The following is a 13042-nucleotide window of genomic DNA, read 5'->3' as shown; positions in this document are numbered from 1 at the left end:
AGATTGAAAGCAGGAGGAGAAGGGGATGACAGAGGATGAGATGGTTGGATGGCATCACCAACACAGTGGACATGAGTTCGAGTGAGCTCTGGGAGTTGGTGATGGACAGGGAGACCTGGTGTGCTGCAGTCCATGGGGTCACAAAGAGTCGGACACGACTGAGCGACTGAACTGAACTGACCTCGGGATCTAGGCTTGTCATTATTTTAAGAGCTTCTAGAACATTTAAGAGCTGCCTATGACATTAACAGGCAGCTAAAGATGGGAACCACTGACATAGAGGAAGCACCCAGTGTACCACCATCACTTCAGTAACCTGAGGCCGCCTGACTGGGGCTCCTCCTGGCAAACTGCTGTCAGGCAACCTTGTCTAAGAGAGACTGGTCTACTTGGTTCTCTGGACATGATTTGCCAACTCCCTTAAAAGTCTCATTCCTTTTATGTCCCTTGGACTTGACAGTGCAAAATATGCTCTGTAGCATGACTCCAGGCGTGCTTTGAGTGTAATCTTGGAGTCCCTCACTTCCTTGTCTAGTGGGTAATCATTCTCCAGCCAGTTCTGGGGTTTCCTTCTGTCTACACCGACTGCCCGGACAACCCTTTCCTTTCTCCTGTGGTGCTCTGGCTTTTGCTCCTTCTACAGTGCTTCTGACCCCTTTCCTTCACTTCCAAATCCCACCTGTCCTTCCAAATCACCCTCAGTGCTGCTGTTGCTAGAAGGCATCTCAGCATCACTCTGCAGCCAGAGTCACTCTCTCCCTTTTGAAATGTCCCATTCTCCCTTGGCACTCCCTTTTATTGTGATTCTTAAAGCACTCCACACATTCTCTGTTGTGTCTTATTCTTTGGTAGAAAACTTTTCTGCCTTTCAGACTTTGAAGTTCCTGATTATGGAATTTGTGTCTTGTGTATTCTTATATAGCACACAGTACTTGGCACATGGCATTATAGGTGCAAGGGTGCCTCACTTATTTGTTGGATAGGTGGTAAGGGAGAATCCAGGAGATTGATTGTAACAAACTCTCATGAAAGTCACTCTAAACTTCTTTAAGTCATTCCTGGCTAAGTAGATATAAAATCAGCTTGTGGCAGGATGATTGGACAAAGACGCCAGTATTATTAAGGTTTCAGTTCAGTTCAGTCACTCAGTTGTGTTCGACTCTTGGTGACCCCATGGACTGCAGCACGCCAGGCCTCCCTGTCCATCACCAACTCTCAGCGTTTACTCAAACTCATGACCATCAAGTCAGTGATGCCATCCAACCATGTTATCCTATGTCGTCCCCTTCTCCTCCCACCCTCAATCTTTCCCAGCATCAGGGTCTTTTCTAGTGAGTCAGTTCTTCGCATCAGGTGGCCAAAGTATTGGAGTTTCAGCTTCAACATCAGTCCTTCCAATGAATATCCAGGATTGATCTCCTTTAGGATGTACTGGTTGGACCTTCTTGCATCCCAAGAGGCTCTCAAGGGTCTTCTCCAACACCACAGTTCAAAAGCATCAGTTCTTTGGTGCTCAGCATTCTTTATAGTCCAACTCTCACATCCATACCTGACTACTGGAAAAACCATAGCTTTGACTAGACAGAACTTTGTTGGCAAAGTAATGTCTCTGCTTTTTAATATGCTGTCTAAGTTGGTCGTAACTTTTCTTCCAACGAGCAAGCGTCTTTTAATTTCATGGCTGCAATCACCATCTGCAGTGATTTTGGAGCCCAGAAAAATAAAGTCAGCCATGGTTTCCACTGTTTCCCCATCTATTTGCCATGAAGTGATGAGACTGGATGCCATGATCTTAGTTTTCTGAATGTTGAGCTTTAAGCCAACTTTTTCACTCTCCTCTTTCACTTTCATCAAGAGGCTCTTTAGTTCTTCTTCACTTTCTGCCATAAGGGTGGCATCATCTGCATATCTGAGGTTATTGATATTTCTCCCAGCAATCTTGATTCCCGCTTGTGCTTCTTCCAGCCCAGCGTTTCTCATGATGTATTCTGCATTTAAGTTAAATAAGCAGGGTGACAGTATACAGCCTTGATGTACTCCTTTCCCAATCTGGAACCAGTTCATTGTTCCATGTCCAGTTATAACTGTTTCTTCTTGACCTGCATACAGATTTCTCAGGAGGCAGGTATGGTGGTCTGGTATTCCCATCTCTTGAAGAATTTTTCACAGTCTGTTGTGATTCACACAGTCAAAGGCTTTGGTGTAGTCAATAAAGCAGAAGTAATTAGATGTTTTTCTGGAACTCTCTTGCTTTTTCTATGATCCAGCGGATGTTGGCAATTTGATCTCTGGTTCCTCTGCCTTTTCTAAATCCAGCTTGAACATCTGGAAGTTCATGGTTCATGTACTGTTGAAGCCTAGCTGGAGAATTTGAGCATTACTTTGCTAGTATGTGGGATGAGTGAAGTTGTGTGGTAGTTTGAACATTCTTTGGCATTACCTTTCTTTAGGATTGGAATGAATACTGACCTTTTCCAGTCCTGTGGCCACTGCTGAGTTTTCTAAATTTGCTGGCATATTGAGTGTGGAACTTTCATGGCATCATCTTTTAGGATTTGAAATAGCTAAGCTGGAATTCCATTCCCTCCACCAGCTTTGTTCATAGTGATGCTTCCTAAGGCCCACTTGACTTCACATTCCCAGTCTTGTTTTTGCTGACTATATAGAGCTTCCCCATCCATTAACAGAAAATTGGATTAAAGATTTAGTGAGCATGGCCCCACCCATAAGAACAAGACCCAGTTTCCCCTCAGTCAGTCTCTCCCATCAGGAATGTTCCATAAGCCTCTTATCCTTCTCCATCAGAGGGCAGACAGACTGAAAACCACAATCACAGAAAACTAACCAATCTGACCACATGGACCACAGCCTTGTCTAACTCAATGAAACTATGAGCCATGACGTGTAGGGCCACCCAAGATGGATGGATCATGGTGGAGAATTCTGACAAAATGTGGTCCACTGGAGAAGGGAATGGCAAACCACTTGAGTATTCTTACCTTGAGAACCCCATGAACAGTATGAAAAGGCAAAAAGATAGGACACTGAAAGATGAACTCCCCAGGTTGGTAGGTGCCCAATATGCTACTGGAGATTGGTAGAGAAATAACTCCAGAAAGATTGAAGAGATGGAGTCAAAGCAAAAACAACATCCAGTTGTGAATGTGACTGGTGATGAAAGTAAGGTCCGATGCTGTAAAGAGCAATATTGCATAGGAACTTGGAACATTAGGTCCATGAATCAAGATAAATTGGAAGTGGTCAAACAGGAGGTGGCATGAGTGAACACTGACATTTTAGGAATCAGCGAACTAAAACGGACTGGAATGGGTGAATTTAGCTCAGATGACCATTATATCTACTACTGTGGGTAGGAATCCCTTAGAAGAAATGGAGTAGCCCTCATAGTCAACAGAAGAGTCTGAAATGCAGCACTTGGATGCAATCTTAAAAATGACAGAATGATCTCTGTTCATTTCCAAGGCAAACCATTCCATATCACAGTAATCCAAGTCTATGCCCCAACCAGTAACACTGAAGAAGCTGAAGTTGAACACTTCTACGAAGACCTACAAGACCTTCTAGAACTAACACCCAAAAAAGATGTCCTTTTCATTATAGGGGGCTGGAATGCAAAAGTAGGAAGTAAAGAGATACCTGAAGCAACAGGCAGATTTGGCCTTGGAGTACCAAACAAAGCAGGTCAAAGGCTAACAGAGTTTTGCCAAGAAAATGCACTGGTCATAGCGAACACCCTCTTCCAGCAACACAGGAGACGACTCTACACATGGACATCACCAGATAATCAATACCGAAATCAGATTGATTATATTATGAAGGCTTACTGTTGCAAATACTTGCCTTCCCCCTCCCCCTTGCTACTGAGCATATATGTCTGTCCTTTACTTCTTGTGTTTTAAGAACTCTCTGCTTTGTCAGCTTAGTGGGGTGCAAGGCCTTTCTCCCACCATGCAGCAGTAAGGCCAGATTCCTGCTTTGTGTACCTCCCTGCCTGGTGCGGACACCTCACTTTTGCTGAAACAACAAAAAGTTGCAGGGTGGTAGAGACCTCCTCCTTTGATGATTGCATAGGTGTCAGCATCTGATCTCTGCACATTGGGGTGGCTTCCTCTAAGGTCTAGTGTGGGCAGGGAGTGGTCATCTAATCACATATTTGTCTGATATAGTTCTAGTTGCCCATCTTTGCTTGTTCTTTGAGCCTGGTTTCCCAAATGACCCGTCAACTCTGTGATCCATTTGAGGATCTTCAGCCAGAGCTTGTTCTTGCTTTCAATGGAGGATCCTGACTGACAGAGTTAATTTGAACTTTGAAAGTTAAATGATGCTTTTTAGTAGATGTTAATAATTGTTGCTAACCATAAACTTCTTTCTCCTTGTGACTCATTAACATAGGAAAGATAATTTTACTTTCAGGGAAAGACCCTAGTATTTTTTTAAGTTTGTATCTATATCTGTTAATTCTGGGTGGATGCATTCTGAAATTATGCTCTCTCAATAATATTTTAGTGATTTTTTTTTTCTTTTGTACATTTGTGCCTCTAGCCATTTCAAGCAAGATGATATCTCCATCCATCAAATGGCCATTTGCAACCAGGCCCTTACTGCTTTTGTCATTGTTGATTCTCTTAACGGTGGCAACTCCATCCTCATGTCAGAGCAGGGAACGGACATCTTCAAAAGCTAGCAACAGGGCACCGTTTCCTTGGAATAAAATGCGACTTCCAGAGCACATCATCCCAGCTCACTACGATCTCATGATTCACGCAAACCTCACCACTCTGACTTTCGGGGGAACCACACAGATAGAAATCACAGCCAGCAAGCCCACCAGTACCATCATCCTGCACAGTCACCACCTGCAAATATCCAAGGCCACCCTGAGGAAGGGAGGTGGCCAGAGGCAGGCTGAAGAGCTGCTGAGAGTCCTGGAAAACCCACCTCAGGAGCAAATTGCACTTCTGGCTTCTGAGCCGCTGGTTGTCGGCCTCCCATACACCATTGTCATCGAGTACGCTGGCAATCTTTCTGAGAGTTTCCATGGATTTTATAAAAGTACCTACAGAACCAAGGAAGGGGAAGTGAGGTAATTTTTGTCTTTTTTTTTAAGATTCAAGTGCTACCCACACTAAATTTATTATTTCAGGTGGCTTGTCCTTTAAAACTCCCTTGATGGTTGAATTCTTTCTTTGGTTTTGTTTTGTATGTCTTTGCATATTTAAAAATGGCTTATAGTCTTTTCCTTTTTTAATCTCATTTTTCATTCTGTTGGAACCAATTTTCTTTCCTCCAGCTCTATCAGAGTAAATACCTATTTGTTTATTTAATTAGACTTCTGGGATAGAATAAATATTTTAAATTCTGTTGGCCTAGGGACCAGTTTCCAAAGGCTGCTTTATCAAAGTACATAAACTGCATGACTTAAAACAGTAGAAATTTAATATCTCACAGTTCTGGAGGCTAGAAGTCCGAGATCAAGGTGTCAGGAGGCCTGCGGTCTCTAGGTCTCTGAATAGCCTTGTTCTTTGCCTCTTCCTAGCTTGTGGTGCCATCAATCTTTGACATTCTTTGACCTGCAGCTACATCAGTCTGGTCTCTGCCTGCCTGTCACATGGCCATTCTCCAAATTTCCCTCTTGTTTTAAGGACACCAGTTATATTGGACTAGGGCTTGACCTGATGGCCTTGTTTGAACTTGGCTACATCTGTAAAGACCCTATTTCTAAATAAAGTCTCACTGATATTAGGTAATAAGACCTCAAAATATCTTTTGGAAAGACTCAATTCAACCTGTAACAGCCTATTAGAGGAAATATTTTTGTCTCAGTTAAAACCTTTTTAGGTATCCTCTCCTGCCTTGTTTTAGTTCTGTTTTTAAAAACACAATATATTTTTGGCAGATTTTATGCTAAATTTTAAAATCAAATTTTGTTAGTAGCTTATACTTACTTCTCTGATTCCATATTATTTTTTGAGGTTAAAAAAGTCCAATACTACAGAAAAGAATTTTTGAAAAGATAAAATGTATCCCCATTATAACCTCTAGAGATAACTACTGCTTCTGTTTTAGAGGAACATTCTTTAGACTTTTTTCTGGATATACATACATGTCATTTTATGTAAATGGAATTATGCTGTGTTTTATGTTTCATGAGGGAGCTTTTTTATTAAAAATATGTTGACATGTATTTTACATGATGACTGTCACTTTACATCATTTACATTTACACAATTTTATTAAAATGCGTGTTTCTGTGTTCATTTATTTAACTAATCCCCCTATGGATGGAAATTAGGTTGTTTCCAACTTTTTAGCATTAGCAATACTTGGACAAGCAATACTTCTAAATCATTTCTTTAGAATAAATGCCTAGAAGTAAAATTGCTAAGTCAGAGGGTCAACAAACTTTTGATATGCCTTGCCGTATTTCTCACTAATACTGTGTAGTGGCAGTCCTTTTAGAGTCAAAATTCCAACAGATTTCTCCCTTTAATTTGTTACATTGTTTATTAATGAAGCTGTGCAGCTTTTGATGTGTTTATTGACTATTTGTAGGTTCTTCTTTTGTGAGTTGCCTGTTTTTATGACCTCTGCCTGCTATTCAGCTTGGTTGCTGGGTGAATTCTTACTTATTTTTAAGAGCTCATTATTTGTTCAGCAAATAATAATTTGCTCATTATTTGTTAAATACCTTTTGATCAATTTTCCCTGTTCTTTTTATTTGTCTTTTAGTTTATGATAGCTTTTGTCATATAAGAGATTTTTTGGTAGTGAAATTCATCAGGATTGTGATAACTTTAGGAATTAAGACATGATCATACACCTAACTTACAGTCCCTGGTGCTTCATGCTGCATTTTTATTTCCCTTGCCGGAACTTTAGGGTACTTGCATCAACACAGTTCGAACCGACTGCAGCCAGAATGGCGTTTCCCTGCTTTGATGAACCTGCTTTCAAGGCGAGTTTTTTAATCAAGATCAGAAGGGAACCGAGACACCTCGCCATCTCCAATATGCCATTGGTGAGTCTAAATTGCATATCTGCTGATGAGAAGTCCATTCATTCCCTGTGGTTTGTATCACCCCATTGACAGTTAACATTCAGGCTACCTGTATTGTTTGTTTTATTGCCTGACAGATAGCTAACTTTTCTTTTTCACTTCCAACCTATGCTTTTGGTTCAAGCAGCAAGTTATTTAAGGTTAAAGAAAAAAAAATTGTCCCTAAAAGCATGCAAAATTTAGGTAAGAGTGACGCTGCAGGTCATCTATGTTGACAAGAGAGAAACCGTATAGGAAATTCAGGTCAGGTTCAAGTGAGTACCTTTCATAAAGCACTTACACTTTTCTCATATCCTCTTTTAAAAGGATTTTTAAAGGAAATGCTCTGTCAAATAAGGTCATATTCCTATGATTTAGTTATTTCCTATAATTTCTGTATGCTGTATTACTAATATTAACTATACAATTTGTATTAAAAGTAACTGGCATGAAGTTGAGCAGATGGAAAATAAAAAAGTAATCTTTTAAGAATATAATGGTAGTTGCTTTTAAAGAAGTCATTATTTTCCAGTTTCAGAGCAGATGTGGACAGTGTTCCCTCTGAGTTTTATTTTTTTATTCTACTTTTTTGTTTTCCATTATGGTTTATTACAGGATATTGAATATAGTTCCCTGTGCTATAAAATAGGACCTTGTTGTTTATCTATTCCAAATATAATAGTTTGCATCTGTTAGGCTGAAGCCCCTCTGATTTTTAAAAGCGGAAAGGAGAAGATGACCTTGCCAAATGAATAAAGTTACTCAGTGAGGTCCATTACCCTATGATTCTGGTAGCACTGGAAAAACAGAAGCTGAGCTGTCAGTCTGCCATTGATACCTACCAACTGCTGAAGCTCATACATCCTTTGTTCAGAAAAGCTCACTGTGGATGAGACTCAGGCTGGAATAGGCTTTGCCCAGAGTCTGGAAGGGTGTCATACTGCATCCCTATGCTGGCCAGGGGAGGTAGTATCTTCACATGAAGGGACTCAAAGAGCCATGAACCAACCTCTAGTATTTCCCAACCTTTAGAACTCTATATTGCTCACCAAATCCCTTAAGGACCCCCTAAAAGAGATTCTGACATTCTGCACCAGAAGCCTATATAAAAGGCAGACTTTTGTGAATCCCTACCAGCCAAGAACTTTTGTCTCTTTCCCCAACACACTTGTATATAGAAGGATAAGAAACAGTTATGCCGTTTTCTTAATATAAATTTGAGATAGAGAAAATGCTTTTTTAAATTATAGTTCCCTCCCCAAATATTATGGTACTTCTGCCTGGGGTGGGAGTGACTTCTCTAGTTACAGAATCTCAGCTTAAGAAATTCAAATAAAGGAACAGGGATGGTTTGGAGGTGAGGGACAGACTGACCCACTAAACAAGACTGGTAGAGATTTCATAGGTTTGCAGGGGGAAGGCCAAAGCCCAGAGGCTCCACTAAGATGCTGGAGTCCAAATCCGTGAATGTCTGAGACCCTCTTGCTGAGGATCAGAAAATCTCTAATGTAATCTTGCTCTTGGATGGGCCATCCCTCCTCTTGGCAGAAATCTAACAGATGCGCCTAAACTTAAGCTGCAGACATGGGGTTGAGGGGAAGGACAGCGGGATCTCAAAAGGATCTTTTCGGAGGCTAGAGAAGAAAAATATATCTTTGGAGTTAATCACATCTAAAATTGAATTCATTTAATTAGCTTACTTTCCTAGTAATGAGCACAACTTCAAGAACAGAAATTTTTGTCAGGGGTAAGCTGAAGACATTTTAAAAAGAAAGGTAATTTTGGGTCCTTCAAGAATAAACCTAGGTTGACTGTCGGAGTCAGGGTGTGAATGCCCAAAGGCTGACCAGCAGGCAACCATAACTTGTGGCTGGTGGGTGTCACAAAGGACAAGGGTACAGAAACAGAGGTGGAAATGGGATTACAGGAAAAATGCATCGTTAATGTGGATGTTCTCAGACTAGTTTCAACTGGTCTTTCCTCCAAGATCCTGCACACTGCTTTCTGTTGGCTGAGGTAGTAGGCTTTCTTCTTGGGAAGCTGACCTCTTAGACTGTATCTGTGCCACCCTAACCCCACTCTGCAAGGCTGTTCCCTGACTACGCTGCAAAACCTGACTTCAGTGAAGCAGATCAGAGTCTAGAGGGGACTTTGCAGGGTCAGGCCCAGGCATGGGTTTCTTTGAATTGTTTAAGAAAGTAGAGGCTCTTTTGGGTTATCCATGGTGACACATGCACCCAGTTAGACACTGCATTTCCAGATTATTCTCGCACCTTGTATTACGTGGGCTACATCTTGGCAAAATCAGCAGTCTCAGTTTTGCTTTTTCCCAGCCACATTACCAATCCTCATGTGCCAATATGAGTCAGTTTGTAATCGTCTAACTTATTTAGAAGAGATTTAAATGGTGACAGTTATGTAACTGTGAATATAATAAAAAAAAACCCACTGAATTGTATCCTTTAAAACAGTGAATTTTATGGTATATGAATTATATCTCAATAAAAAAATGGAGAAGAATGGTTTGGCTTTCCTATCTAAATTACTTAAGAAAGAGATATCTTTTTTGAAAAGTCTACTGATTTTGCTACAATATTGCTCCCGTTTTATGTTTTGGTTGTTGGTTGTGAGACTTGTGGGATCTTACCTTCCCAACCAGGGATTAAACTCACATTCCCTGTACTGGAAGGCAGAGTCCCAACCACTGGTCCACCAGGGAAGTCTCTGAAAGAGATATTCTTAAATAACTATACACATGTCATGTCATATACTTTCAGTATGTCTGAGACTCAGGGCTATTTATAAAATGTTTTCAGTGTCTTGGGTAGTTGGATTATTTGATGATCTCAGTTATTCTGATTTTAGGTTAAATCTGTGACTGTGGCTGAAGGTCTCCTAGAAGACCACTTTGATGTCACCATGAAGATGAGCACGTACCTGGTGGCCTTCATTGTTTCGGATTTTAAGTCTGTCAGCAAGATGACCAAGAGCGGAGTCAAGGTGAACCTGTGATTGTCACATAGGGTGACCTGCTTGCCTGGTCTGCCTGGGACGGTCCTGGTTTTATAACTGGAAGTCCCACATCCTGGAAACGCCCCTCGTTCTCAGACAAAACCTGTTGGTGGGCCGTCCTGTTGTCACAGATGCTCGTGTTTACAGCGGGGTTCTACTAGCAGAACCACGTGGGGAGACATGGCCCAGCCTGGGTCATGGTGCTGGCTCCACCATTAACTGGCTTTCTGCTACCTTTGGAGATGAGCTTACATTCTGTACAATGTGTAAGTGGGGTTAGATCCTGCAGCAGTTGCTTCTTTTGTCTATAACTTCCGCAGTTTGGAAGTGAATGTCACTGACTGTCCAAGCCGGGGATTTCTAGCCATGGAAAGGAAGTAAGAGAAGACAGCTTGGAGTATTAAATGGCTCTGGGGAGAGTGGGCCAGGGAATACTGGACTGTCAGGGGAAGAGGTCTTGTTTCAAGGAGTTCTTGCCACTGGGTGGGTATCACTGTATAGTGAACAGCCTACATAAATGTATACTGCAGTTCTAAATGCAAATAAGATTTTCAAAGAGGAGGCAGGGGACATTTTATATAAAATGGCCTCATTTATTTGTGCTAGTTTTAACTGAGGCCTGGGATAGTTAGGGTTTCTCTCCTGAATTGCCTTGTCTTCTGTAGGGCCTGAATAAGGCCCTGACTAAATTAGGATGGTCTTATCCTTGTAGAGATATCTCTGCTTACCTGGGGATTTGAAGTTCATGCTTGAGGTTTGGCTGTAGGAAGCAATCTAAGTTCAGCAGTGAAATTAACAGCAAAAACACCCACTCACTGACTTGCCCACTTCAATGAGTCCTTTTTGAATGGTTATTTCTATGTGTCTTTCATACTGTGATATTGTAATTCATAATAAGAAATATGTATTTGGTCTTCAGCCTTGTTTAAGCTCAGAGCCACTAAAACTCTGAGAATGTCCTATGTGTTGAGAACCATAAGTATTATCTCTTGTTTTGTTAATAAAAATTTCCTAGGTAACCTAACTAAGGCTGGTTGACTGGGAACCAACCATGTGATGGGAGAGTTGGGACTGGAGACTGAGTTTTGTCACCAAGGGTCAATTATTTATGCCTGTGTTGTGAAAACTCCATAAAAACTCAAAGAGTGGCTCCTGGGAGCTTCTGGGTTGGTGAACCAGTGGTGGTATAGGGAATGTTGTTTGGTAGGAGAGGCCATGGTCGTTACACTCCCTTTTTCCGTACTTCGTTCTAAGGCACCTCTCCCATGGTGGCTGTTCATTCCTGAGTTATGTTTGTTTATAATGGACTGTGAATCTAGTAGAGTAAAATGTTACTCCTGAGTTCTGTGAGCGGCTCTAGTAAATTAAACTCAAGAAGGGGGTTGGGAACCTCCACCCAATAGCTGCTAAGTCAGAAGCATGGGTGATAACTTGCACTTCTGATTGGCATCTGAAATCAGGTTAGGGAGCAGGCTTGTAAGACCGAATCCTGTAGAATGATGCTCTCACGCCAGGAGTGTCAGCATGGAACTGAATTGTGGGATACCCAGCTGGTGTTGGAATGTTCCTTGGAGGTATGAGGGAACCGCCCCCTCTCACATATATCTACATTGGAATTGGGTCCCCAGACCCCTCTTGTGTGCCAATAGTTTGAGTCATTTTCTTTCTTTAACACATTAAACTCACCCTTTATATCGTGTCTAGATGTTGTCATATATGAAGTCTTGTTCTGGTCCATATATGAAGGCTGGTTCTGTGATTTGTTGTTTCTGCTGGCAGTCATTCATGGCGTCTTGTTTCTTTATGCTGTGTACTCTGAATTGTGTCTGTGAGCTTTTCTTACCTGAGTTGAAGGCGAATTTTTCCAGAGAGAAGTTGTATTTTGCTCCTGTCAAGTGACCTGGAGACTTTGCAGCCTTGGGAATCACGTTACATTATTGGCTTCAGGTTTTTGGACCACCTGGTTTTATTGTGAGTTCAGCTGTTCGACGGCATGAAGTTTAGCTTTTAGCCATAAATTCTCTGAGGAGATTCTCTCACTATTTCTCATACATCACCAGGGTTTGAATAAGGCATTTTTTCCCCCTTACAGTTTCCTGGAGGAATTTGGTGATTCTAGTTTAGACTTCCAGTAAGGGCTTGGTCCTTTGGGATCTAGCTTTATGCAGGGGACATCTCCTACCCAGCTTGAGCAGGTTCTGGATTTTGTCTCCTTTCCCTATTGAGCTCTCCAGTGCCATGAAGACCTCAGCTCAAGTCCATCTGTAGAGGGCTAGTGTCCTCAGGTCAAAAGCTGGCTGCAGTGACCCTCTGTTGACTTCCCAGGGTCCTGCTGTCACTTCAGTTTGGGAAGCTAAGTTGTCTTTACCTTTTCACTGTCTTGTGTAAACTTTTAGGAAGACAGTTTTATATTTGTTATCCATCATCTGTTGTTTTCAGTAGGGGGGATTAATCGAGAACAATCAGCATTAATATAAGAAATAGCAGCCTGCAATTGTCATCTTTAATACTGGCAACCGTATCCCACACTAGGAAGCTGTTAATGTAAGGCTTCTAGAAAAGCCAAGATGGAATTTGGATAACTTCCTTGTGTCTTCCTCTTCAGATTTCCGTATATGCTGTTCCAGACAAGATAAATCAGGCAGATTATGCACTGGATGCTGCGGTGACTCTTCTAGAATTTTATGAGGATTATTTCAGCATCCCATATCCATTACCCAAACAAGGTATAGAGTTTGCACAGATGTTACAAACTGGCATTTAATGACCCCAGGAGTAGATTTATATCTTCCTAACTGGCATCTTCCCCATCAGCTCAGCAGCCTCTCAAGTCATTAAAACCCCAGCAGGTTTTTGAGGCATGTGGCATGGGGATACTTTTGCCTTCTGATTTTAAAGACAAACACGACTCTATTAGTGGGCAGATAGCAAAGGACAAAGGCTGCATTTTTTTCCGTGATTGGCACGCATTTG

The 13042-nt window shown here is 41.5% G+C and overlaps 1 protein-coding gene across 5 annotated transcripts in view; it reads left to right on the top strand.

The window, feature by feature from the left end:
• The window catches only part of ERAP1 (endoplasmic reticulum aminopeptidase 1), a 103311-nt gene that overhangs the window by 67303 nt on the left and 22966 nt on the right, over positions 1 to 13042 (top strand). For all 5 annotated transcript variants that reach the window (XM_043913659.1, XM_043913658.1, XM_043913662.1 and 2 more), the window contains exons 2-5: positions 4564 to 5104; positions 6901 to 7039; positions 9923 to 10057; positions 12675 to 12795. In XM_043913659.1, coding sequence (XP_043769594.1) covers positions 4564 to 5104; positions 6901 to 7039; positions 9923 to 10057; positions 12675 to 12795 — 936 coding nt within the window. The remainder of the gene's footprint in view (positions 1 to 4563; positions 5105 to 6900; positions 7040 to 9922; positions 10058 to 12674; positions 12796 to 13042) is intronic.

This window comes from Cervus elaphus, chromosome 9 (genome assembly GCF_910594005.1).
Source record: "Cervus elaphus chromosome 9, mCerEla1.1, whole genome shotgun sequence".
Taxonomy (NCBI): Eukaryota; Metazoa; Chordata; class Mammalia; order Artiodactyla; family Cervidae; genus Cervus; species Cervus elaphus.
This window is presented reverse-complemented; position numbering and strand designations above follow the sequence as displayed.